This window comes from Gymnoscopelus braueri (assembly GCF_963280865.1).
Source record: "Gymnoscopelus braueri genome assembly, chromosome: 7".
Taxonomy (NCBI): Eukaryota; Metazoa; Chordata; class Actinopteri; order Myctophiformes; family Myctophidae; genus Gymnoscopelus; species Gymnoscopelus braueri.
Genome location: NC_137608.1, coordinates 37,408,239 through 37,435,008, shown reverse-complemented (window position 1 = coordinate 37,435,008; position 26,770 = coordinate 37,408,239). Strand labels below are relative to the sequence as shown.

Here is a 26,770-nt window from a genome sequence, read left to right as displayed (position 1 = left end):
TCCAAGGCATAAACCAATTACAAACCCCCATTAGGACAGGGACACAAAGATGTAGTCGTTTAACAACAGCGATGGTAGGAAACACCGTTCTGGGCATACTATGGAAGAATGTCTCCATTATCCAAATGGTTGCCAATAAAAACTAACTAAATTAAACACACAAGAAGCCTGCAGTGTTCACAGAGAAGCCCCTACAGTACATCATCACAGATGTGCACATCATTCAGAATCCGCACTGACCTGGAAGCGTCCGGTGAGCTGCTCTGGTGTGCTGATTCCATTGGTTTGTCCAGGACTGGGAGGCTCAGGTCTGAAGGGATCGAAATACGACAGGGCTCAATTGAATGCCAACACTGATAATGTACACAGCAACACTTTAACATCTCAGCTTCATTCCCATGTGTGGGGTAAAGCCAGAATCTTTCAAGTCTGCACAATGTCAAAGACATTAGAGCCAAAGTCAACTCAGGAAGCAGATATTATCACATACTGCATGCAAGTTTATTATAACAATATTCATTAACTTGTCATGACTAATGTACTGATTTTGAGGAGCAACACTGATATGGAAATAAATCAGACTATATCTTGTGTGAGTATCGTAGAGCTGAGTGTTGAATGCGATGAATGCTAAGTAAGAATCATTTCTCAAGTGCAAGCAGGAGATAAAAAAAATATCTTAGTTTCCCCCTCAGCTAATGTGCTGGGGAGCATAACCACCAGTATGTTGTTTGTATTCTTACAAACTATTGCACACAACAGGTACAGCAAAATCCTAAAATGAATAGCCCTTCTCCAAGAACTATTCCCACCAACGGCTCTTCCATGTTTCCACCCAGGGCCTTTTTCCTTTTTCTTTTTTTCACTGTGCTTTCTTAAATAAAAAAGCATATTCTGTAAGCAACTCCATCACTGACTTTGGAGGGGGAAAATGTGGGCAGTGTAGGAGGCCAACATAAACAAATCCAGTGCCCCCCTGGCTGCAGGGCCAGATTGTGCCTGGCTCTTGGTTGAGTCTGGGGGTAATGGAGGCACACAGGAAGGACCTGGATGCCTGCGGTAAATCGCCCAGAAACACACCTCTAGTGGCTCTGGGTCCTCATACAGTACACTGCAGTGGTTCCCAAACTAGGGGTCGGGACCCAAATTATTTTGGGGGTCCCCAGATGATTAGCTTAAAATCTTCCGGAGGGGCATATCTCACACAAACACCATGGATAGTTTTCTGTCATTAGGAAAGTCAGATATGAACAAAAATGTATATAAAATCGCGATAAAAATACACAATCTCAGTTTTTTTGCTGCGGTGGACTAGGGATGGAGTTATGATTTTATTCGACTGTACCAATCGTCCTAGGATATAGTAATATCATATAAAAGGTAATAAAAACATTGTCCAAAATTCTCCTTTAATACGGAATTGTAAAATATTACGTAAGAAATAGGCAAACATTTTGAAAATAGCCGTACTACAAGCTCACAACGCCTCGCAGTGCGAGGCTTTGCGAGCTTGTAGATCGGCTATTTTCAATGTTTATTTGTGGAACCGAGTTATACTAAATGTAATGCCTAAGTGCTTGTCAGGATGGGGGGTCCCCAGTGCAAATATGATTATTTTGGGGGGGTCGCAGCCTGAAAGATTGGGAACCCTTGCTGTACACCAGTGATTCTCAGCCTTTTGAACTTAAAGCCAAGAGTTAAATTAACTATTTTGCAAACTCTCCGAATTATAGACCTGTAAGGGTCCATTTGGTTGGTTCTTAACTATCAATCATTTAGTTGGGGGCCCCCTGGAACTACGTCAAGGACCCCCGGGGGTCCCTGGTTCCCAGGTTGAGAACCAGTGTCACTGCAAACCCATGAGTGTTCACTTAATTCTGAGCATGTACATTTACAGTAGTAGTAGTAACAGGCAGTTATAAGACACTACTTAGGTGGCATATGAAAAAGGCCAAGCAGAAAAGGTTGCTGGCTGCAAGGAATTAGGAATAGGCCAAAATTTATCGGAAAATGCTCATCGCAGCATAACTGTTGAATTCTATTTGTGGTCTGGAATGGTTCCAGTTGCTAACACTGGACAGCAGGCCCACACAGGAGAACTTTATGGTCTTCAGACAATGAGAGGCAGTCTGGGTTAAATGCAGCGCTCTCCGTTGTGTCTGACCTCTGACGTCTGGCTACATTTCTCCTGTACAACAGCAGATGATTTAGCACAGGTTAATAGGGAATACCCGTCACTTTTCACCTAACCATAGAAAGGGGAAAATACTGGCCTAACTTCTCCGGAGAGCACAGAACAGAGATATAAATTAGGGGTTGAGTAATATCTCTGCGAGCTATATAAAATCTTTGCTCAAAGCTACTTTATCATGTCACTTAGAGGCAACCTGCTAAACCAAACATATTCAAAATGACTGCCTTTAGTATGCATCTTCTTAGCTTAATAAAAAACACTCTTAGTATAGGGCTACAAAAATTCAAATTAGTCTTTAAATCGAGTAGCAAAAATGGACCGTGAAGTCTGATAGGGCTGCAACAGTTAATCAGACTAATCCATTTGTTTTGCATTGATTCATTGATATCAATAATAATACATTAAAAAAAAGATTATTCAACTAATTGGAAAATATTCACTAGATAGAATAATCACTAAGAGAATAATCGATAGATGTAGCCCAATTAGAGTACAGTCAGGGCAACACTGCACAAGACGTTAACTCAACAGAAAAGAGGCATCTCCAGTGTGCGACTACACACTATATATATCCAAGAGGTCTTCAGATGTTTGCAGCTGCAAAGAGCCATCTCATTATCTCAGAACCCCCCGGTCTGGTCAACATGACATCATCCACAAGGGGTCAATGGACAATGGAGCCCAAAGACGTAGCTGAGAACCAAGCCTGACTAAAAAGCATCAATGACAAGACACTGATAGTGGAGTTCCTTTGTGTGCCAAAGAAGCCTGCAGTTGGCAGCGTCTGGGATGAATGGGTTATTGGATGTGTCAACACAGAGAGCGGTGCCTCTGTATTTAGCAGCAGACACGCCTTAAACCAACACTATCCTATTTTGAGGACAGGCTAATGCCAGCCTATTCTGAATTTCTGATGGGCAATGGCAGCTCTGGTGCCAATACCCACATCACTGCTCTTTTGATGGGGACAAACTGCCAACAAGTTCGACTAAATGAATATTAGGGGCTAATAGTGCAAAAATGTTTGCAAGGTTAATTGGCGTGGAAGGTCTTGAGTCCTATTTAGATTCCTGCCAATGGACGCATTGACACTGAAGACCTTCTAATATAAAGAGTGGGCCCAGGGATGTGGCACTGCTGTGCTACACAGTGCCATTGTCTCACTGGGCAGGCAGGGAGTCACAGTGTTGTTTCTGGCAATGAAGGAGACATGAGGTCAGCGGGGAAAAATCCACTCACATGGACGGAGGGTATCCAAGGAGGAAGTGCGAGAGAGAGAGAGAGAGAGAGAGAGAGAGACAGAGAGACAGAGAGACAGAGAGACAGAGAGAGAGAAAGAGTGACGGAGTGTCTGTGTGTGAGAAAGAGAGAGAATGAGAGAGAGACAGAGAGAGAGAGAGAGAGAGAGAGAGATAGAGAGGGGGGGGGGGTGGTTACTGTACGTGAAAAGAAATGAGAATATAAAGAGGACCTTTAATCAGAATGCCAGGAGAGACCAGTCTCATTTAGGAGGAAAGCCTTTCTAGTAGCCGGCTGCCAGCCATCTAAACAACGCCTTGGCAGACCTCGACACAAACTTTATTAACTAGACGAAGGCTTGGGAACGGAGCATTTTGGCATCGTAGATCCGATACACATTGGCATTTCCGTTGATTACCATCGCCTGTTTGTTTGTGGGGAGCTTGGGTGGTAAAAGTTAAAAAAAAGTAAAAAATATAAAAACTGCATATGAAACATAGACAGAGGCTTGGGTGAGCGTGGACCGGGCCACAAACCCAGGAAATCTCTGGCTCATATGGTGTTAATATGGTCTACTACCACAGTGTAATAAACTGTATGAAAAGGAACCAGCCTATGCATGCAAGCTTGCTGCCCCAGCATAAACTGCATATCACCATGGCAAGAATGAATCAATATGTAAACAATCTATGCTCAGACGTCTCTGCATGCCCACAGCTGCGGGCCCTGCGTACCTCTCTACCAGCAGCTGCAGTTGGGTTTTGGAGTTCTTGATCTTATTTTGGGCTTCAACGTTCAGCATTTCGGCCGTGTTCTCTCCATTGATCTCCAGGATGACATCCCCGGGTTGCAGGGCTGCCTGCTCCGCTTTGCTGCCCTCGTTGACCTGTTCAAAAACAACAACAAAAGAAATGGTATATGGGCTATGTATGGTTTAGTTGCCCTCTGAACCCTAGGACCGAGTCTACCTACACATGCATGCAATCCATCTGGCAAGCGCAAGCAGCTGCGTATCTTATGACTATGCGGGTTACGTGTTAATGGCTGATGTGCAGCACTAAGAAATGCTGTGATGCATTAGGAGTTACCGTTGGCCAGCAAAACATTCCTTCACACCGTTACCAATACCAATACTCTCAAATCCAGATCCCAATTTATTCTATGAGGTATATCGTTGCATTGTGTAATGCCAAAATCTGCATACGCCACAGCTCTTCACACACATGGAACCAGGTAAGTACTGGGTTAACACTGGAGGGATTCATGGCACCCTCGGGGAGAAGCCATTAGTGAGAGAGGAGCTGTTGGTTTGACTGCCAGGGTCTGACCTTTGACCCTAGCTTCACCACATGTCAAAGCCAACAGAACGCTGTCTACGTCTGACGGATTTCCACATTAAAGGAACCAAAACAGCCTTAAACCTATTGCATCCTTGTGCCTGATTTATATTTGGTTGCACATAATGTCCCACACTGAAGATGGACTAGCTACGAGCTCACGACACAACACAGTGCGACACGTGAGCTTGCAGATCTGCTACTCACGCACAACTATGAGTATAAATCAGGCTTTACTGTAACTGAGGAATGTCACGATCAAAAGTTACGATTTGTGGAGTTTATGAACACGCAGTGTTTCACAAGAACTATGTTGTGTAACTAAAGTATTTGGAGGTGCTTCTGTTTCAAAGATGTCATGCTCATGCATGTAGCGGCATGAGCTTTGATTGGTCTACTTTGGAGTGGACAGACATACATACATGCTGTACAGACAAACCCTGCTTTAAATGGCTCGGCCAACAGCCACACCGTAAAGAGTACACACACAACCACACAAACACAAAGAACTAATTATGAGGCTGTTGACTTTGCAGCTCCTTGCTCTTTCAGAGAAGAGCGTGACATTTGCCATCAGCGGGGCTTCCCCCACAATTAAAAACGGAGAGGAAATACGACAAAGAAAGCAGAACAAAACATACAAAGAGTCAATCAATGGGAATGAAAGGGTCTCCTAACTTCTCTACGGGGAAAATGGCTGCATGTGGGAGAGAGAAGGCCAGTCAACTGGGAGTTTGTCCATTTTGTAAAGAAGGGGGATAGAGGTGCCACGTCTGTGGGCCCACTCCAGAGGTAATTAAGCATTACTTTGGCGACCGACAATAGTGCATGCCTTTCCTGATCAGGGCTCGCCTGGTTTCACATAAACTAAGAGCTGTGGGATTCTTTTTCCAGGGCCTGTGTCCTAGCAGAAACAGGGGCAAGCTATCTTTGAGGCAGATGAGAAAGAGGGCATACATGCCGTTTCTGTGCCAAGGCACCAACCACTTCAGATGGCCAAAGCCGGGCTGTCTAACCAAAGGAGGAAACAGCAGGGGGTGGGCAAACAAAACCACTTCTCCAACTGCGTTTTACAACCCTCTCTTGGTGATGAGGTTTCTCTCGCTGTTTGAATCCCTGTCACTTCACAGAACCGTTTGATATTTGAGACGAGGAAACATGCTGACATTGTTTACTGGATAGAAGGACCAAAATGACATGGGAATGCCCATTATTCATCAGATGACCTGTTTTGCTAACATAAATTGTCAGGGGGGGGGGGGGGGGGGGGGCGGGTAAACAATAAGTGTTTTTGAAGTCACTCCAGTTGAAGCACTGGTACCCTGCCATGGTTTTACATCATTTTGAGGAGCTACCGGGGCAGTTGGCCTGGATTTTTCCAGGCGGTGGTGATGTGGAAGGGGCAGGATGTGCAGTGGGTGCAGCAAGGGTGTCACAGGCATGCAGGGCCCAGTCTGCTAGGGGTTTCCTGGTGATGTTTACTGTCTTCTGTCTGTTCCCAGTGGAAATGTTTCCCTTCTTCTGTTCTATATCTTCCTCTTTAATACAGATTTGGAAAAATAAAAAGAGCGACAAAAACAACACACACGTGCCAAGACATGAACTTACAGTACGGACGCATGTGTGTGTGTGTATACGAACACAGGGCAGTTATAATGTGCATCCGCATTCTTACAGTACGGACGCATGTGTGTGTATATACGAACACAGGGCAGCTATAATGTGCATCCGCATTCTTTTGGTCTCTCTCGTATGTAAACACACATGCATTTACAGTATCTCATCAACACTCAGGAATCAGGAACCCCCCACCCCCCCCAACCCGAACATAACAGTAATCACTGGTTTCCTTCTAATGTAGTCTACTTCCATTCCACTTTGGAAGTGAAGGAAACAGGTATGAAGGAGCCTGTGAAACACAAACAAACACAAGAACTGCAAAGAGGCAGTTCAGACATTGAGGAAGTCGAGTTGGCAGGGCATGTCATTATCGGCTATGTTTTGACAAAAACAGAGGATATGTGTGATAAAGTGTGATAAGATGTGACCAGGCCCGGCAACTCACAAGGCCATTTGGGATTACCTTTGATACTGTAATGGCCTTCTTGAAGTCCCTTCCTCCGTATATTCTGAAGCCCCATGGGGAAGGGCCAATCAGGTTCATTGTCAGTTCCATCATGAGATCAGGTCAAAACCCTGTGGAAATAAAAGGCAGAAAGAGATTAAATACAAGAAAGCAAGTATAGTTAAATGTATATCATCGCTGTAAGGGCTCGCTCAAAACCCTCTTTTCTCGGTTTGCCGCTGAATAGTGAAAATGGATTCAGTTCCCAAGAAGAAATACACTTCTAAATCTCAGTCCACTTGCTTCGAGAGACCTTCCCCTTTCTAACCCCTAAAATAGTACAGCCTAACTGCTAGCCGTACACACACACGATATTTATTCATTTATATATATTTATTTTTTATTTTTTATTTATTTTTTATTATTTTTATCACCTTTTTGTACATTTATTTTATTGTGAGCTATGAATTTAATCCAAACTATTTCATTGTCATTTTAATTGTATTTATTCTATTAAAGTCATACTGTGTAACATTCATTTTAGTAGTCTTTTTGGGGTGAGTGTGTATTCCCTCAGTTTATCTATAGGACTTTAGAGGGGCTGAGTACTCTATGCAATTTGAGCAATAAACTAGTTATTGTGTTGTTGGCTTTGAGTGTTCTTCCTGTGCTAATTCCTGTTGAGATGCAGGTGAAGGCATGTCTTAGTTAATATGCACTTGGTATTAATTGTAGGCCATTTATGTGTGCTGTAAATCCTGTTGAAGTGCAGGTGATTTATTGTGCTGTTGTTGCCTAAAAGTCAGTTTACCCCGGGAAGGTGCTTGGGCCTTTTACATGTCTGTCCCCAGGCGCCGATTGTCTCATAACCCGCCTATGGCTATTTTAGTTATTTTTGAAATGTCTTATACCTATAATGACATGCCCAAATTAGGGAGGGACGCCAACTACCAGTGTAGAAAGTCTGTCTGTGGGTTTTATAAATATTTAACTAATTAATCAAAATAATTAACAAGAGCTTGTGACTAAATAATAACTACATTGGATCCAATGGAACAGGTTATGTTTTCCCTTTCCTGAAAAGTGGACCCGACAGCGATGACATACAGTACATTGTATGTGTGTGTGTGTGTGTGTGTGTGTGTGTGTGTGTGTGTGTGTGTGTGTGTGTGTGTGTGCGCACGGGCGTGTCTGGAATCTCAGAGTCATGAGTTCCTGCTGCTCATGTTAATATCAGGTGAACAGGTGAAAAGTGCCATTATTTGCATAAGCCGCCTTTTATCTCCTAAAACGCTTCACTTCCACTCGCCTAAGTCCTCCTGACACAGCTTGTGTAACCACATCAAATAGGAATGGGAGGAATCTGAGACCAAAGGCACATGACTAACATTGCTAAAGTGCCTCCAAAAGCCAGAGTTTCATTAAATCGAAATGTCCTTCTAGAGACGGAGAAAGCGCATGCCAAGACGTGCCGTTACCGCAGTGTACGAGGACTCACACATTTAAGTGATGTGCCAAGTAAATCTATAATAATGTTTCTTATTATGGGCTTATTTTAGATTATATGGTTTGCGATACAATTTACTGCTATTGCTCCCCAGGCAGTCTGCTTCCGAGCGTAATGATATAGTCAATATAAAGAATCAACTGCCACCAAAGTGAAAGGTTCTGATGGTTCTGCACAGTATCTGGAGCGAGGATTTGGTACACAATAGCTGCTGGGTTGACCATATTAAACATCTGAACTGTATTTTGAAAGGTTGCGACAGACAGTCGACATTGACTACCATGTGGTGAGAGATGGTTTGAGAGTCATTCCTGTGCCTCCGGATATGGCAGACCTCACAATCATCTCAAATATGGTTGATTTTTACCCCAAATCCAAACAAATCTGGACAGGCTCCTGTTGAGTGAAATACTCCCAATAAACACAGAGCTCTCTTGGCCAATAAACATAGAATTAGCACAAAAAAAAGATTATGCATGGCAAATTGATAATTGGCAACGATGGTGACGCTGCGTACTAGGCCACTGTGGCATTCAGATTTTCTCCAGTAGCCTACGTAGCCTGGTGCATGATTATAGGCTTCAGCGGTCTGCTTTAGTCCATCTGTGTGGATGCACAAACACAGGGATGTGTACATTCTAATTCTGTGTGCACCAACTGTATGAATATGCTAACCTAAGTTGGAGTCGGCAGAAAAGACAGACATAAATACTATGATCACATGGCTATCTCTGATGATTGTCATCAATTTAGAAATGATTATTGCCTATCCAGGTCCTTGTTGATTTGGACATGGTCTCATAATATGGTGCTGTAAACTTATTTTTTTCAATACTTCGTTGAGGAGCCCCACTGATTCAATTTGTTCGGCATGGGAGCTTAATCCTTCAGAAATCAGTGTGTAAACTATTTTGACAGTCAGACAATTTAGACAATTTGGCATCATCTAGGGTTTTAAAATGATTATAATGTCAAGCATAAACAGGTCATTCACAACTACCAGCAATCCGGCAAAGCAGTCCTCTGATGGAATAAGGAATTCAGGATGCCATCCCATTAATTAAGTACCGTCCAGCATGTATAATTCATACTATTAGCTTCATGCTGGCACACAGAAACAGCTAAATGATACACACCCAGAATTCATGTTATTAGCTTAAACCCTCTGGGCTGGGCAGTGGTCACCAAATTGTTTAAAGGGGTAATAACAGATATATGTCACTGCCTGCTGTAGCTAATCCAAATTAAACATTTAGGAGAAAATGGGAAATCACATTTTCCTCTACATTTACAAAAATAAAAGGCTCAGTTAATAAGTCACAGTCACAGTGTATCTGCTAGGAAAATTGTAAAGCGAAACCATGATAGAAATGTGTCCGACACCGGAAAACCACAGAGGCATGACTTTATGCTGGCATTGCCTTTGTTTTGGCTATAACCTATGATTCAGAATACCATTTTATCCAGTTTATGCAGGTGTTAGCCTAGTCCTAAATATGAGTAAAGTTTCTCTTTACAGACTAGCCCTGGTAGATGCTTGTGATTGTCGAGCATTGATTGGGATTTCATAACAAGTAGACGAACTGACAGGCCAGAGCACTTGTTCTCAAACATCTGTGCATACACACATTCAGCAATTGAACCACTAATAAGTGTGCTTACAGTATGCAGTATTGTTGTAATAAGACAAAGTAAAAAGGCAGCAGATAATACCATCAATTATTGTGGCTAACAGGGTGCCTGCCTCTGCGACCAATACAAACAGCCTATCAACTTTGTGTCAGTATTGCAACCCCTATTGCTTAACATCAGTTTAGAAACTAACCCTTGGTCTTGCTTTGCTATGGGGACATGTGATTGCTGCTACAGTATGCTGGAGTTGATTGACAGGCAAAGTAATGGTTCAGAAGCATCAGGCATGTCATCAAAAAGGTAATATTTTGACAACTGGTCATCTTTTGGAATCTTGATCAAGCTTACTGTGAGAGAACAGAGGAGCATGTGGTAGTGAGCCAGATTGTAAGCGTTAGTTGTCCTTGTAATCACTGGATTACAATTTCATACTGCAGAAATTGATGACAATGCAAAGCTCACTCTCCTACTCAATGGAAGCTTATCTACAGAATTGGTAGACAAGTTATGAAAAATGCTCTCTGTGGCTAGACAGTTGAATCATGGTCATGACTCATGATGAAATATGCCACACAAACAGTGTCCTTGGAAAACTGAATTATGTTGCATTTTCAGTTTTCAAATACTGTCAAGTCCCAGACAATATGTGATGGTGTTGAGTGTGGGTTGAGAAGCGGATGCTGGGATCACAGACCTGAGCAGAATTCCTCGACAAGCATCAGGCAACAAAGTGTTGTGCTCAACAAAAGTAACATATTTTTGAAAATATAAACAACACTTTGACGCTGATGTATAAACACGGCTGCAGTAAGGATCTAGGACATCAGTTACTACATACTCCCCTCCCTCCCACTCAACGCCGGCCCATTGGGAGTCATGGTTGTACATTCCACAAGTGTTTGGGACAGGCAGGGGAGAGACCCAGTTAGTCATTAGCAGACTGGGCCAATTAGCAAGGTTACTGGGCTTTCCATCATTAGGGCCTAGTTAATTGCTGTGGCCTTGAGAAATGAATGCCGTTATTGGATCTGGGATAATGACAGGGGGAACAGACACCCAAAGGTTCCCAAGCCTCAAGGGGATCTCAATTAGTCCAATGTGCCTTGGTAAAACGTATCCGACCAGGCATCATTGGCATGATGCTTTTTTACAACTCCACACATCATAAAGCTGCTAGTGGCAGATAGTGTGAAGGTACAGGGGTGACAGTGAGGCTTCACACGTAAAGTCCTGGGTGTCAATTTAACTCAGAGAGTGTAAATGTACACTCTTAAGAGAGTTACATTAACACTTAGGATTTGCAGGATTTAGCACGGAAGGTCTCAGCTTCTGGTATTGCTAAGCTTTACAGATAGCAGCTAAATACCTGTTTATGGGCTTTGGAAAAAAAAACAATAAACTGAACCCTGATGGGAAACTTGTGTTGGAGAAACATACTGAATATAAGTGCCAACACGCATAAACAATAACCTAAAGGTGCTTTCCATTCCAGTGACATCCCCATGCTTTTGTTGCCATGCCGATTTGGCAGCACAATTTAACACTCCCACACAATAGGGAGGAATTGTAGTCATGAAGTCATTCCTCTGGCTCACATGTCAGCACTCATTCGGTACACAGGGGGGGAAGGAGGGGGCGGGGGGGCAATTAAGACCTGGAATCTGGTAGGTCCAGTGAAATACTCTCACTTCTGACTAATTATACCTTGGACTTGTTTCCCACATACTTAGAACACAGTGACAGCATGGAGTAAACTGGATCCAGCATGGCGTAAACTGGCTCCAAGGGGACTATTTTCCATAGTCTCAATCACACTACTATAAAAGCATTGAATTAGGCGGCTGTATCACGAGAGTGTCAAAGGTGAATGATGGGTTTGATAAAAGGTAATGAAAATCAATGAGGCAGAGCGGCACTTGGGAAAGACTACATTTCAGGTTCCAAGTAGGACAACATATTACTGTACTGCTGTCTAAGGAAAGAGCATGTCACACTTGCATGGACCACTTCTAAAGGCCTGAAGGCACTTGTCATGAATTTGAGATATGGGCTTCGCATGCCAAAGAGACAGTAGAGGCACGAGAAAGATGAACAGCCGTCTGCAAATACTGACTTCCAAGTTTTCACTGCTCCAACATGCAGAGAGCTGGGCTTCAGGGCCTCTAAATCGGATCATAATCAAACCTTTCGCTTACACTCTATAAATAAAGGGAGGTATGGATATCTGGTAAAACTGTAACTAAAATTAATTGTGGTAGACTAGACACACAAACTTAAATATGAACATTCCATGTATCTGATCAAGTATAAACAAACTGAATGAGCCTTAAGAGTAATTACCTAATCTATGTTTGTTTACCATGACTTCACGAAGACGTAATTTTGGATGAGTGAGTGAAACTTGCCAAAACAAGTCTGTGAAATTGTGTGCAATTTAGAAGAGGTAAGTATGGCAAAATGACACTCACACGCCCATGGTGAGGTTTTTAGGTTCATCAGTATGTCACCACATCCAAATTATAGAAAATAGTAGACCTTATGAATGCTTAACCATAGCAATACCAGTAATGCTAATAACAACGTTACAGAATGACTTAATAATTATTTACAAGGTTGCTATCAACAACAATGTTTGTGTGTTTAATCTGAAGGAAACATGTACAGTACAGTAGTTGGCCTACAAACTAACTGCAAACCCATAGTGTTCATTCCCTGGCAGTGCAAAAGCGGACCCATACTGTAGCTCTCACTCAGGATTTTGCTCTGTACAAATACAATAAGAATCCCTTGCCTACAAAAGAAGATGTCAGGTGACTCAGGTCAGACACATAACTTATCAACAGAAACATGGGACAGTTGAGACTTGTTAAATACATGTTAACAAGCACTAGATATGAACATGTCTGACTTGGTCGGGACTGCAACCTGGATCCAACTGCTCAACTTTCTCTTGATTATACAGAGAACCATGCTTAATGCAGGCTGCTCCTCTTATCCTGTAGCTCAGGGAGGAAAGTCCACTGGATCAAAACGTAAAACAAATGACTCCCAGTGTGCTAGTACAGAGAGAGTGGCTTGATTAACAAAGCAGATGCAATTCATCCTAGTGAAAGCTCCGGCTGAACTTTGATGTGAAGGAACACTCCAGATCCACCACTATGGCTGCAGGGGAATGTTCTTTGAATGAATCACACTTTACAAATCTCTTGTTTGCGGCCATTTGGCAGTGTGACAGTCCTGGTTGCCTGCGTGACTGATATTGTTCAGCTGGCGGGTCTGACCTGCACGTTTGGGAAGGGCTCTACCTACCTGAGGGCTGCTTAAGGGATGGGTACCTGCTGGACACACGCCCTCTGAATAGAAAGACAGGAATGCAATGACAAACCTCTCCCCAATGATGAATGGAGTGGAATAGCATTCTCTGCATTTTCCAATCACACCCATGTGGTCCAATATAGTTTCCATCACTAAGACAATGAGAATAAAGGGTGTTGGTTGACATGAGATCACATTGACAAATAATTATATTTTCTTAACTGTGGTTGCTAATAAACCCATGTATTTTCAATTGGTTACATAATATCATTGTGGGATCTTATTCCATAATACTATACTGGTAGAGTTATTGACTGGGGAAAAAAGAATATACATATAGATATATACGGTAACCTTTTTTATTGCCCTTTGGGGTCACTGCAGAGACAGGTTTCTCCCTGCTACAGCAGAATGTATTGTGAAGTGTGCAGTGTGGAACAGGACAAGGACAGCACCAGAGCACTGGCTCCACTTATTGCTCTGCTGAGCATCATCATCATTATCATTTGGAGATCATGTTACATCTGTTCACCCTAAACACACTCCACTCTCGGCCACTCAGCCAGCAATCAGGCCAAATCTCCACCTCCTCTGCAGTACATGCACCATTAGGGCTCAGCTCAACAAAAAGGCAGGCAGAGTGAAGTTCAGCCACCCACCACTCTGTTCAAGTTCATCACACGTGTGTCAGGGGTTTAATTTAAAGGACCCCTATAACTCCGAAAGCGTACAAATGGAACCCAAGGGCCCAGCTTCCTGCTTTGAAATTGAATCGAATAAGGAAGAGGGTTCAAGTGACAGTTCATATGAATGGCCTGTAGTTTCGCTGTTTTACCCCTGCAAGCGGATGGGTTTTTGACTAACTTTAGACTTCATTTTCTTAACTTAATAAACATTATGCATCATACTATATGCTTCCAGTCGCTAGTTTAAAGTCTCCTTTCAATCATCATGATATGCGTTTTGGTAAATTATGGTCCCATTTATTTTAAAATTAACGATAAAGAAGGCAATGCTCTAGGAGGGGCGGGATGATTTGATTGACAAGCTACCCAACCAATAGCATTCATTCCCCGCCCTTGATTGACAAGCTACCCAACCAATACTGGTCTGGTTGCATTCTGCAGGATATGACGCGATATTGAAAGATTCCTGAACTATCGGCTTAATGTACGGTCTGTATAAACCAATGGCGTAGCTTCGTCCATTCTTTTTTTACAGTCTATGGTTTGTACACTATCAAGAGTTACAGGCTTGTAAGGGTCCATTTGGAACCCCCTCAAGGAACCCTGGGGGTACCTGGAACCCACTTGCTCTACGTATCTTGTTGCAACAACCATGCATCTCTCAGCACGATCGCAATCTTCTTTGATGCTTGTTAGAAGTGACTGTGGTGAGGAAGGAGAAGGATCTGTTTTTTTGCCAGCTCATCTCAGTCAGTTCTAGAGACGTTGATGTGAAAAAACAACAACCCAACAGTCAACACCATAGTGAAATTCTCTTGCCTCACATAAGTTGGGAAAACCACAGAGCTCTAAAGAGCTCTAAATGACAAGTGTGAGCAACGAAAGGACTTTCATCTTTCAGACTGCGAAAAATAAATCTCACACACCACGATACAAACACAAGTTCCTATTTCCAGTGAGAGAAAAACGATCTGTCAGTCATACGACCTCAAGAGTATTTAGTGAAAGCTTAACAACTTTCTGGGGTTAAAAACAAACCAAGAACCCCAGAAACTGCAGACTAGGGGTGGAGCAATGCTGTTGCTTTCGATCCAAAACTTCAACAAGAAGAATTGTCAAACAATTTAACAAATGGAAAACCTCAGTCTTCACTGAGTCAAAAGCTTAATGAGTTGGCACTCATCCTACTTGCTAGAGGAAAAAAGGCAACTTTATACTGCCTTAATCTTGACAAAAAACGACATCAGTCCCTGCATGGTTACAGTTCTGAGTTGGAACAGTACAGTGCGTTCAAAGAGGCAAAAGCCATCAGGAAACAGGCACAATTGGAAGTGAGCGGAGGGGAGTTTAGAGCAGCGCACATGAAAGGCAGCCGGGCACAAGCACAATGGAGGAAAGACCCATACACAAACAGCAGTCAGGGGGGCTGGCTGGGAACACATGAACCCTGAGAGACATCTTAAGTACTTTCCCACCTGCCAAACACACTACCACCCAGGTTACCAGGTATGTTTATTTCTAAACACTTGAAGTGAGCTGCCTGGAGACTTTGAACAATGGGAAAACACACATTCCAAGATGAGCTGGCTTGAACTTGAACCATATATTTGCTGAATAAAACATTTTCTTCAAAAGGATAAATGGGAAGATAACAACAGCATACCAAGTTAAGCTAATTTGACATGATGAATACCATCTTGTTCCCTGTAGAATCCACCTGGCCCAGTGATCCAATTCATAAATCATAATGATGATTTAATATGGGCACAAGATGCATGGCCATCTGCCTTGGATTTTAAGATTTAACAAACAGTGAAGCATTTTGTGAAGTAGGAAGTTACAAAGCATTTCTGTGGTGTGTGGTGAAAGATGTACTTGAGTAAAAGTACAAAGGTATTGGTATCAAAATGTACTTAAATACCAAAAGTAGAAAGTACTCCTTATGCAGAATGTCTGTTTCACAAAATAGCAGATCTTCATGGCTCAAGTGGTTAATGTAGGTTTTGTAATAATAATACAAATCTACAAAGTTACTAGTAACTTAAGTAAGTACTTGAGTACATGTACATACTAAGGACTCCAAAGGAAACAAGCCATAGGCTTTCTTGGGTTTTAAATCCTCTTAGCTGACCTTGTATTAAACTGTACTTTCCTGTGCTTTTTCCCCCCAAACTGCTAATAAAGTATTCAATCAATCAATCAAGTACTTAGTTACTTTACACCACTGCAAATACCTTCATTTCCCCTTCTTCTGCATCACTGGCCAATGCAGACACCCCCTGTGGGTGCTATACACTATAAGTGTAGCCTTTACTCAGCATCCATCATAATCAAGCATGCATCGCTGCTCCTATGTTTCCCACATGATTAAAGAGCTTATAGGTGTTAAGAGGCAAATGAAATGACATCATCAAAATACCATTGTTCTTGTATCTCAAATCCTGTAAACATATGTTTCTGTTATTGACATACTGAATGTCCCATGACCACTTTTGTTTGATTGCCTTCGTTTTTTGCTTCAGTTTTTTATTTATTGTCTTTTTTTTTCTTGTATTAAGTCTGTGTCTTACAACATTTTGAAAAAAATAAAATTAAGAGTTTTTAAAAACATTGTTCTTGTTTTGCTCAGATCATTTATTTATTGCTGAATTTCATCAGTTATGCCAAATCACATAAGTTCGGAAACGTTTTACAATCACAATATTGAATAGTAATTTGCCATTAATACATGTCAACAAGCCTAGAGGCTACTTACCAAAGTTATAGGGTGAACAACAGAACCGTGCCTTTTACACCTGCGGGTCCTTCACCGCTCTGAGCTCCTCCAACGTAAAGCACACACAGCAGAATGAACATCCAGTTGATCCAAAGTGTAAATATAACGGGAGGTGAGGCTCCTCTGTACACAGTAAATCCCCCAGCTTTAATGTATCCACGACCAAACGCCGAACAACCCTATGGACTTCTTGGATCTGTAGCTTCCGACAGAGAGAGTGAGGGAATGACACGCACTGTGGCACCTGTGGAGACCCCGCACACACACGCACAGGGGGATGAGCTCACTGTGCCACGTGCTGTTATCAAAATAAACGGATTGACAGAAACTCCAATGCGGGGCGTGTCTCACACATAAAGGGGAAGGACGGTGGTACCAGGCTGATAATTGAGCCATCTATTCACATTCAAACGCCTTCCTATTTATCTGCATTTTGTGTCGGTGCGCCACCTACAGGCGCATTGTGATTAGTGCTCAAACTGAAGATAAGGGGAGCCTTCAGTACAATAGGAGGCTGTATCCTTTAAAAACGTACAGCAGCAGTTAAACCTCATTCTAAACATGTAGTGTTTTTTAATTCATTTATATTTACATTTTGCCTATAAATGGGGGGGGGGGGGTAAATCATTCTTAATTAAGCTACATTAAAGGAATAGTTCACCCCCTAAAAATACTTATTTTCTATCAATTACAGATTACACACGCCACGAAGCCTTGAATTCATGGAGATGTTTTGTTTTTGTCGCATTCCTAAGCCAATAACTCGATGACCCGGTCAGGTCAGTAGGAGACTCAATGGAAACTCTTTTAGACCTGATTATTATGGAGGGACTACTGTGCAATCATAGGCTTTTGTCCGACCATTTTCTAAATCATTATTCTTTTTTTTTTTTTTACATTTAGGAAAAAAATATCCAATTTATCATTGAGGTGCCCACAATGTTTAGGTTCCCACTCGACCTGTAGCCTTCAATATTACCTGTTTATACCACAATGATGTCAGTCCAGTAGACTACTGCCCACTAGATGGCGTACTTTAGCATAATCGTTGTGTCCAGTAGACTACTGCCCACTAGATGGCGTACTTTAGCATAATCGTTGTGTTTGTTGGTGTGTTGATTGATGTTGACGATAACATTGTAGCTTGTAATAACATTGCTGGAGATTCTATGCTGTATAGTAGGTTAAATACTCTTCTGATACATGGGCTGTGTCTGCCAGCTGTAGCCTAATTCTAACAAAATAATCAAATAAAACTACATCAACATATTTGATATCACTCTGTAATTTTTATTCAAATTATTACAAAAAGGTATGCGTACCATATATTGAAATACATTGTTTTATGCGGAAAATATATTATACTTTTAATTTAAAAGAAAACAAAGGCTTAAAGACTGTACAATCATCTTTTGTGTCTACTACACGAAGAATCATTTACAGTGAAATTGACATTGCAAATGACTTCATGATAGGATTTCTTAATAGATTTACATGTCAGTCTTGCCATCAACCTGGCCAATTTATTTATTTATTTTGGCCTAGTGAGAGTGTTAAAATGATAAGCAAAGAAAGTGCTGTGAAAAACAGTAATAGCAAACACAGTTTGCAGTAGAAACATACAGTAGCAGTTTGGGTTGTGTTTCTAAAAGTAATCTAAGTGAAATGTTACAATTAATACAAATATAAAAAAATGCAATACATTAGGAAGCCATTCATTTGCTGTGGACGGTTTATCTGGATTGTAGTAAAATGGATGGACAGTTGTTAGTGTGATCTGACTGATGTTTAGCCTTTGAATCAGAATATCATAAATCTTAAGTGTTCGTACAACCAAGTCATCTTCCTTCTGATTGGCATTTCCCCTCTACATTAAAATTTGACATTCCTCGGCTTGTGGAGGGCATTCCTGAACAGAATTGATAAAGACAAAATGCCATATAATAGAATAAATAACTTTAAGACTGATTTCTGCATTAATTCAATGTTCTCAAACATTTTGTATTCGTTTTATGGAAGGCTGGAAGTTTAACAGACATCACTGAAGCCATCTGTTCTTACTATTTAAAGCACAAAGTTGCTTTGTGCTTTAATGCCGGTGGTCACGTTGCTGTACGTAGCCTCCAATTCACACAGGATATTTGCAAAGATCTGAAATAAAGTTTCGGGGAAAACATTTTAAAGTAGCATTCATCACATTATCACGTGACATCAAAATGTGGTTCCTTTTCTCAGGCATTTTGTGATTTGCCATGGCACACGTGGTGACAGAAAAGCAGTCTGTAGCATCATACTGCGAGCACACACGCACACTGTGTGAGGGAATATGATATGACCACATGAGGAGTGTTGTTGTCCTTTGAGGCAGAATGTCAAATTTCCTCCAGCTGCAAATAGTTGAGGGACCCCAAAAAAATCCTTTCTTTGTTTAAAACAGTCTCATCGGTATTCACTCTCTCCTCTCAAGTGGTGTACACTGTATGTGCTCCACACGCCAAGGCTCTGTGGAACACACACGCTCACGCATGCACACAGGGTATACACACACGCATGCACACACAGGGTATACACGCACGCACGCACGCACGCACGCACGCACGCACGCACACACACGCGCACACGCACACACGCACACACGCACGCACACACACACATGCAAAGAGGTGAGGTGAGAAACCACACAATGTATGTTCCTGCTTTCACCTCTGCTTCTGGGAAACAGAGCAGAGCAGCTGTGCTCAGCTGGTCTCTGGTCAGAGTGAACATGCAGGCCTGCAGACAAAACCAGGTTTGGGAGTGCTGGGTGCTACAGGAAGTGTTGAAGTGCAGAGCAAGGCTTGGTCATGAAGGCTGTAGTGATTTGCTTGCTGTTTAAAGCACACTGGGACTAAATCTTATCAGTCCAGGTGGCTGGCTGACTGTGGGCAGGCAGGAAGTGAGGGACTTAAACAGGTGCTACATAGTTCCCCGGGAAAGTCCCAAAGGCACGAGTCCGTTCTGACGTACCTGTGGAGAAACGGAATATGGAAAAAGTGAACATAATGCAATACAAAGGAGAAAAATATGAGGATACACATAAATACCAAAACATGTTGTCACTGTGGGGTGGAAACCATTACAAAAAGAAAAAGAAAGTCACATTGCGATGTGTTGAGAGCTTGTAGATCAGCAATCTTCACAGCTTTTGTGTGACACTGTCTGTCATATAACCAAGTATAATACAAACGACATAAAATATACAAAAAAATATAAAAACATTTAGTATAGAGATACAAGGTTTCTGCCTTACAGCTACTTAAGCCATTTTCTACAGCATTCCCAAACAATTGGTCGGGACCCATTTTTGGGTCGCTAACCTATTTCTATGGGTCATTTTTTTTTTTTTATAGTGAAAATAGCAGATTACAAGCTTCTGCTATTACAAGATCTGCTATTTTCATGATTAAATAGGGCTTAATTGATTACTTCATAATATGTTTGAGTAAGTTTGGGTACCGCGGAGACACCAAATTTCTCTTTTGGGTCTCGAGCTGAGAAGGTTTGGGAACCCCTGTTCTACAGTGTGTGTGCATTCAAAGTCCATTGTCAGAATTGCAAGTAAGTCCTGTAATATTCCATTGAGTCCACTAGATGGGAGACTCGTACACATTTTGGTATTAAAATGTCACAAATTAACTCCTTACCTACAAACCAGCCATCATCACATTTCTCCATCACTTGAACAATGTCTCCTTCTCTCAACTCCAACTCATCAGCATTCTGTGGTTTATAGTTGTAAACGGCTTTGTATCTGAATTGGAGAACACAAAACCAATCAAATGGCCTGAATTACTGATTCAGTGAGGATGCAATACATTGATCAAAACTGTGCAACAAATCACGTGATTATGGTTTAAACATAAATATATACATCAATTATGAAATAAATAAATATCATACACTTACGGTTTGTTTGGAACCACTGCCGACCCGGTGTTATTGGACACTTGTATTTGGGGCAATGAGTTTACATGTGGGTTAGACTGAGCATCTTGTTTTGCTATTCCACCCTAGAAGAAATGGAAACTTTATTTGATGCATTATGAAATACGATATTAGGAACTGGCGAGTAACTGCACTTCCATCCACTACATGGACAACACAAAAAAATCCAAAATAAGTTATCCACTATAAAAAATAATCAAAAAATCATTGTCAGAAGTCATCCATAACAAACATGTTATGGATGACATTTAAAGTTATGAGTAATCTACACCTTTGCTTTTCAAACTTGAGAATATAATCATTGTTGTTTTATAAATATTTACATCAGATAGCAAATATTACTGTTTTCGATATGTAACAGGAACGAAAGTCGTCAATTATACCAGTTTCAGTGCGTGATCATGCAGTGTGCCTTTCTACCGTAAAGCAGGGAGTGCAGACCTGTGTGATATCAGTGTATCTGGAGGTGGTGGTTGTGTCTGCTCCTAGTCTGTGAAGAGACGCTGATGACAGAGCAGAAGGTGAGACAGCTCTGGCCACGGAGTTCTGGTTAGCTGAATACGAGCCGCCCCAGTGGCTGTTCTGGCTGGTGGGTGAAGCGTGGTTGGGGGGGGCGTGAAGCCTGAGACTGGCTGTTTCCCTGTATGGGGACGCCTGGGTGGGTGAGCGCGACTGTGAACCTGTGCAGCCATAAGGGACGGGTGAGGACGGCTTCAGGGGGGAGTGACTGGGTTCGGGGCTGAGGGAGGTGGGGGTGAGAGGGGAGAGCGGTGATCGGGGGCAGGGTGAGTGGAGCGGGCGTCCTGGACTTTGGGGCCCAGGAGAGCCAGGAGACAGGGGGCCCGATGAGTATTCGTCAGTAGAGTATTTGGTGCGGGGCATCTTGTTGACCTGGACATAGTTGGAGGGGAAGATGCCACTCCGGTTGGTGCCTGGGATCCTTCCCTCTAGCCACTGGTCGTCAACACGCCTGGTCACACTGATCATCTCTCCCTAGAGGACAACAGCATAAGTCGCATGAGAAACACAATGTAGGCCTACCTTAGGGGATACTTTCAACCCTGAAGCATCATCTGAAGTTTAGAAGGCTATTTGCAAATGTATCTAAAGTAAGTTATATAAATTAGTGAATCAATAACTCAAATCATTAATTGCAGTGTCATCCAGTTGAGCCCCATGAAAGATTATGTAACGAACATGATAGATGTTATGAACAAAGTCAATTCTCACCTTGCGAAAAGACAGCTCCACAGGTAGGTCAGCATTGAAGTTGTACAGAGCCACAGCCTCCCCATGTTCTAACACCTGGATGGTCGGTGACTTGATGGGAGTAGGTTTCTCTGTAGGGGACAGAATCTGTGCAGGACGACATACCGTAGGCTATTTAGATAACGAACATTATGGTACCCAGACAAAGTGGTTAAAGTTCCTATGTCATTAAAATGATACAATATATATATAATATAATAATGCAATTACTTTTATCCATCCATTCATCTTTTATAAATTATATGTATTGTCCTGTATGTACTGCCCTGGACATTATGAAACGGGTTGGTCAAATCACACATCTGATTGGTTGATAGGTATGGTATAATGACCATATACCATGGCTATGAAGTCTGCCTTTGTACAGTTCTGTACCACTCCGTCGCCAAGAAAAAACCCTGTTACCCTGGGCACACACAACAAGTTTGTTGCTACAGTATGTGCCGCCAAGTCACTGTGATGAAGACTGTAGTGTGTGCCTTTGCATAGGTAGGCCTACACCATATCATTTTTGCCTTTGCATTAGCCAATACAATAAAGGCTTTTTAATTTGAGTGCCTTTAACCTTTTTGCCATCAATTTGAACCCCTTTTCTCTTTTTTCTTCAGTGTCACTGTCGCCTAGCTTCTGTTTGCAGCCAGCTGGAGGGCATTGCTAATGTAGTTTTAAGGAAATGGGCTTCGTAAAAGAACAATGATGAATTGTCTAGAAATCTCTATTTCACCTATATGGTCCAATAACAACAGTTTCTAATTACATTTTAGGCAAAAAAAATAGGCCATTTAGTCGCTCAATATTGATTCATTTCACATTTATGATGGCTAGTTTAAAGGTTTGTTAACAATATTCAGGAACTTCAATGCAGTTATAAGGGATAGCAACCACCTTGTTTGCACAGGCAGAAATTATCCTTGTAAATAGATTATTCAAATTGTTTTAATTGGGATATATCTATGATTTTCATGTTGCCATTTGGTAACTGCTCATGTTGGGCCTAAGGTGTGATGATATAATATTTCATGGTCTGTTGTGAATTATCGCTTAATTGTATCATAACATAATTCACGGCTGTGGAACAATGTAATGCAGTCCTTACTCAAAAAATTAGACGTAAACAGACATACCTCCACATAAGTTGTGGGGAAAATGCCAGCTCTCCCATGATGCTCCCCTTCAAACCAGTTAGCATCCACCTGTCTGTGAATGTAAACAATGTCCCCTTTCTGCAGAGTCAGTTCTCTGGAAAGAGCAAGGGGTGCAATTTCAAGTAAATATATTGCATGAGGGGTGTACTGTTTTGATTACGAGAAAAGCTTTCCCAATAGTTTATAATAGATATGGTACAAAATGCTCTACATGTAAATGCCTAGAACAGTATATGCATTTTTAGCAACTATACAGTATGCTACATACATTAGCATGTATATTTTAATACTCATTTGCATGTAAACATCTCTCTCTCTCTCTCTCTCTCTCTCTCTCTCTCTCTCTCTCTCTCTCTCTCTCTCTCTCTCTCTCTCTCTCTCTCTCTCTCTCTCTCTCTCTCTCTCTCTCTCTCTCTCTCTCTCATCATTATTTTAAAAAAATCAGCAAATGCGAACACCATGATTAAATTATCTTCAGACATTTTCACTCACTTGGGAGACTGGGCCTGGAAATTGAACTTGGCTCTCGCTGCTTTCATCTGTACAAAGAAACACAAAAGAACTTAACAGAGGGTTTTGAGAGAAAATCGATACAGATAAAAATGTGAGAATTCTTCCAATGTGCAATTCATCATAGTACAAATGGAGCTCATATAACTATATAACTTTTTTTTTAATCAATTTGACTTGCACAATACAAATAATTCATTCAGACCACAAAGTGTGAAATACCAAAGCTTAAAACGCATACAAAACAAGGTCACATTTCACAGTTCACCAGACCTTCTGGCGTTCTCATGAACATACCTTCTTCTCCTCTCTCTTGGCTGGGAGCTCCATTGTGTCATGTGCTGGGGAGAGGCGTTCTACTGTAGAGCAAAGTGAAGTGGAGGCAAAACACAGCAGATATAAAAGCTTAAAAGCATTCAAGTATATCAAGATACATGAATGGTCAGCAAGATGGTTCCTCATTAAATACAGTACATTTTTCCAAACTTTATTTTGGAACCCATTGTTGTACTGGAAAAAGTAATCAAAGCTGCATTTGGTGGAAGGAACTTGAAGTTGGAAACAGTTCACTGCATGCTATGTTAAGTAGGCAAATGTTTGCAGCTGGCTCTCTCTGGACTAATTTCCAAGAAAAACAATTGGATAAAGCTAATCTTTAATCAGGTCTTCCGGACAAATTCCACTTTCCTCTGTTTCGGTGCTTCCTCCCCGCCCATGCACCCTCTGTTCCTATACTAAATCCAGGAGACCTCTTCGTGCCTGCATCAACCTCACACAATCTGTCATACCAGTCAAGCAGACAACAGAGGCAGTGAAAAGGAATCAGGAGTCCATGAGCGCTCTATTGAATTACTGGAAACTTTCATCCAAATATATTAGATTAGAGACTTGATTACAGTACGACTAAATGTCTTGTAGAGGATATCAATGAACTCAACTGGAAGAAGCACATCATTCAAGAACTGAATCATTTAATGATGTAACTGTACATAAAGCGTGCACAAGTAATGGATTGTACTTGACCAGTCAGTCAGTCAGTCAGTCAGCCAGCCAGCCAGCCAGTCAGTTACCCCAACTATTACTCCATCTAATGCTACTCAGACCCAGCCATGACAGAGATTCAACTAAAATACAGACTGCATGTCTGTTACAGGGAATAGGGAAGAACATAAGATTAGATGTAGACCTCACATACCAGGACTATACTGTTGATGTGCACATTGTTCATTCTCTGCTAAAGAACACATATCTTTACCATGTGGGGGAGCTGTGGCTGTCCTCTGGGCAGGAGAGGGTGATGGGACAATAGAACGATGGAAGGGCTGCTTTGATGCTGTCAAAAAGCTGAGAAAGAGAACAAGAGGAAAATATATATATTATATAAAATAATGATGCTGTCTGGTCCCTTAAAAAAATATCCCACTCAATGCTCAATGAGAGGCCTGATAAGAGAGTGTGAGATAGTGAGTGTTTTGAGTCTCTCTCACTCTCTCTCTCTCTCTCTCTCTCGCACGCGCGCGCGCATGCACGCACACACACACACACACACTGCATCTAGTTAGAGTAACTGATCAGATGGCGAAGAGATGGATGTTGGTGAATAGCCAGTACATCATGCAGATGATAGTATGTGTCTCCTGCACTCTGTCTTGACTGACTTTGATCCTCGTGAAAGTAATTTACCATGCTTCAATAAGCAAATATCTTTTTAATAAACACTTCTCTAAGGAGTTCTAAAGCTTAACCTCCCACAGTGATGATGTGATGAACTGAGACAATCATTGAACCCAGAGTGTTCTACCCACAACTGCCAGTGATATGCACACACTCTGACTGTTGTGTTCAGTGGTAGAAGAACAGCTTTGTTTTGATTATTTAAGTAAAAGTAGCAATACCACAATGCGTGAATACTCTGTTACAAGTAAAAGTCCTGTATTCAAAATACATTTGAAGTCCCAAAGTAAGAGTACTCAAATCATTCAGGAATGTGTCCAATTTTTTGTAGATCGGCTATTTTCAAACAGCTGAAGTAAAAAATAGGATTTAATTGGTTAATGCATGTTTTGTAACTATAATCTAAATTTAAAGTAACTTGTGAATTAAGTTTTTCACTTATTGTAGTGGAGTAAAAGGTACAATATTTACCTCTGAGATGTAGTGGTGTAGAAGTATAAAGTATTGAAAGATTGACAAACTCAAGTAAAGTAAAAGTACCTCCAAATTGTACTTAAGTATAGGCCTAGTACTTGAGTAAATACACTTAGTTACTTTCCTCCACTGGTTGTGTTGCACTACAGCTGGATACAGCTGCCTGAAGCCAAGTAACTTGTCTGAATGACAGGAAGCAGTAAAAAGCAACAATTTTTCCATTTCACATCTCCTTAGCAACAGGCACATTAACAGACCCCCTTCAGCCACCTGGTAGACAAGTGGTCACTTGGCAAAAACACATGATCTCAACCTAGCAAACAACAAAGTTTGAACCATCCCGGAATGCATTACACACTGGGTAAGAAATGTAGAATGCTACCTTTTCAACCAACAAATATTACACCTCAACTAGTTACTACATGAACCCTACCCTATTCTAGGCATGTCATAATAGGCAAATAAAAGGTGAAAATAGGCAAACATTTGGGGGGGAAAAGTGCTGATCTAGCTCACAACACAATGCATCGTAAGCTTGTAGATATGAGCTATTTTCAGCAAAGACATTAAGGTATAGAGAGGGAAAAAGTCTGGTACATTAAGTGCATAGGGTTTAAGTGGTTAAAGTTCAACCGCATTTAGGGCAGAATCTCCAACAAGCCACATGCGTAAAATCATCAATCCAACTTGGAGAAACCCCTGCAAAGTTTGGTGAGGTTGCCAAACCTCCACAATGACTTGTCCACAATGACTGTTTTTTTTAAATAGCAGGCAGCGGTAGGCTATGCATGACGGCAAGTTTTCAGGTATTCTCACTTGATGAAGCAATACCTAACTGGATTAAGAGGCTTGGAGTTGGCCTCACATGGGGTCAGGTATGTGGTGATTAACCCAAGCCTATCCATTAACCTGTCCCTGTTTTTAACATGACTTGAGGCTATCTGCTGGATGCAGACACATAAC

At 41.6% G+C, this 26,770-nt stretch overlaps 2 protein-coding genes across 19 annotated transcripts in view; both read right to left on the bottom strand.

Annotated features, from left to right (window-relative positions):
• Nucleotides 1–6,967, bottom strand: part of pdlim2 (PDZ and LIM domain 2 (mystique)) — a 33,512-nt gene extending 26,545 nt beyond the window's left edge. For both annotated transcript variants that reach the window (XM_080432262.1, XM_080432263.1), the window contains exons 1-3: nucleotides 6,854–6,967; nucleotides 4,168–4,319; nucleotides 241–310 (exon numbers count right to left, since the gene is read on the bottom strand). In XM_080432262.1, coding sequence (XP_080288388.1) covers nucleotides 241–310; nucleotides 4,168–4,319; nucleotides 6,854–6,949 — 318 coding nt within the window. In that variant the 5' untranslated portion in view covers nucleotides 6,950–6,967. The remainder of the gene's footprint in view (nucleotides 1–240; nucleotides 311–4,167; nucleotides 4,320–6,853) is intronic.
• Nucleotides 6,968–18,020: 11,053 nt separating this feature from the next.
• sorbs3 (sorbin and SH3 domain containing 3) overlaps nucleotides 18,021–26,770 on the bottom strand; it is a 32,069-nt gene continuing 23,319 nt past the window's right edge. For 13 of the 17 annotated variants that reach the window (XM_080433092.1, XM_080433098.1, XM_080433084.1 and 10 more), the window contains 9 exons: nucleotides 24,915–25,003; nucleotides 23,957–24,018; nucleotides 23,642–23,688; nucleotides 23,129–23,243; nucleotides 21,966–22,091; nucleotides 21,177–21,728; nucleotides 20,697–20,800; nucleotides 20,435–20,541; nucleotides 18,021–19,757 (listed from right to left, as the gene is read on the bottom strand). In XM_080433092.1, coding sequence (XP_080289218.1) covers nucleotides 19,696–19,757; nucleotides 20,435–20,541; nucleotides 20,697–20,800; nucleotides 21,177–21,728; nucleotides 21,966–22,091; nucleotides 23,129–23,243; nucleotides 23,642–23,688; nucleotides 23,957–24,018; nucleotides 24,915–25,003 — 1,264 coding nt within the window. In that variant the 3' untranslated portion in view covers nucleotides 18,021–19,695. Of the gene's footprint in view, nucleotides 19,758–20,434; nucleotides 20,542–20,696; nucleotides 20,801–21,118; nucleotides 21,729–21,965; nucleotides 22,092–23,128; nucleotides 23,244–23,641; nucleotides 23,689–23,956; nucleotides 24,019–24,914; nucleotides 25,004–26,770 lie in introns of those variants that run through there. The other 4 variants (XM_080433090.1, XM_080433095.1, XM_080433094.1 and 1 more) reach the window with 4 other exon arrangements.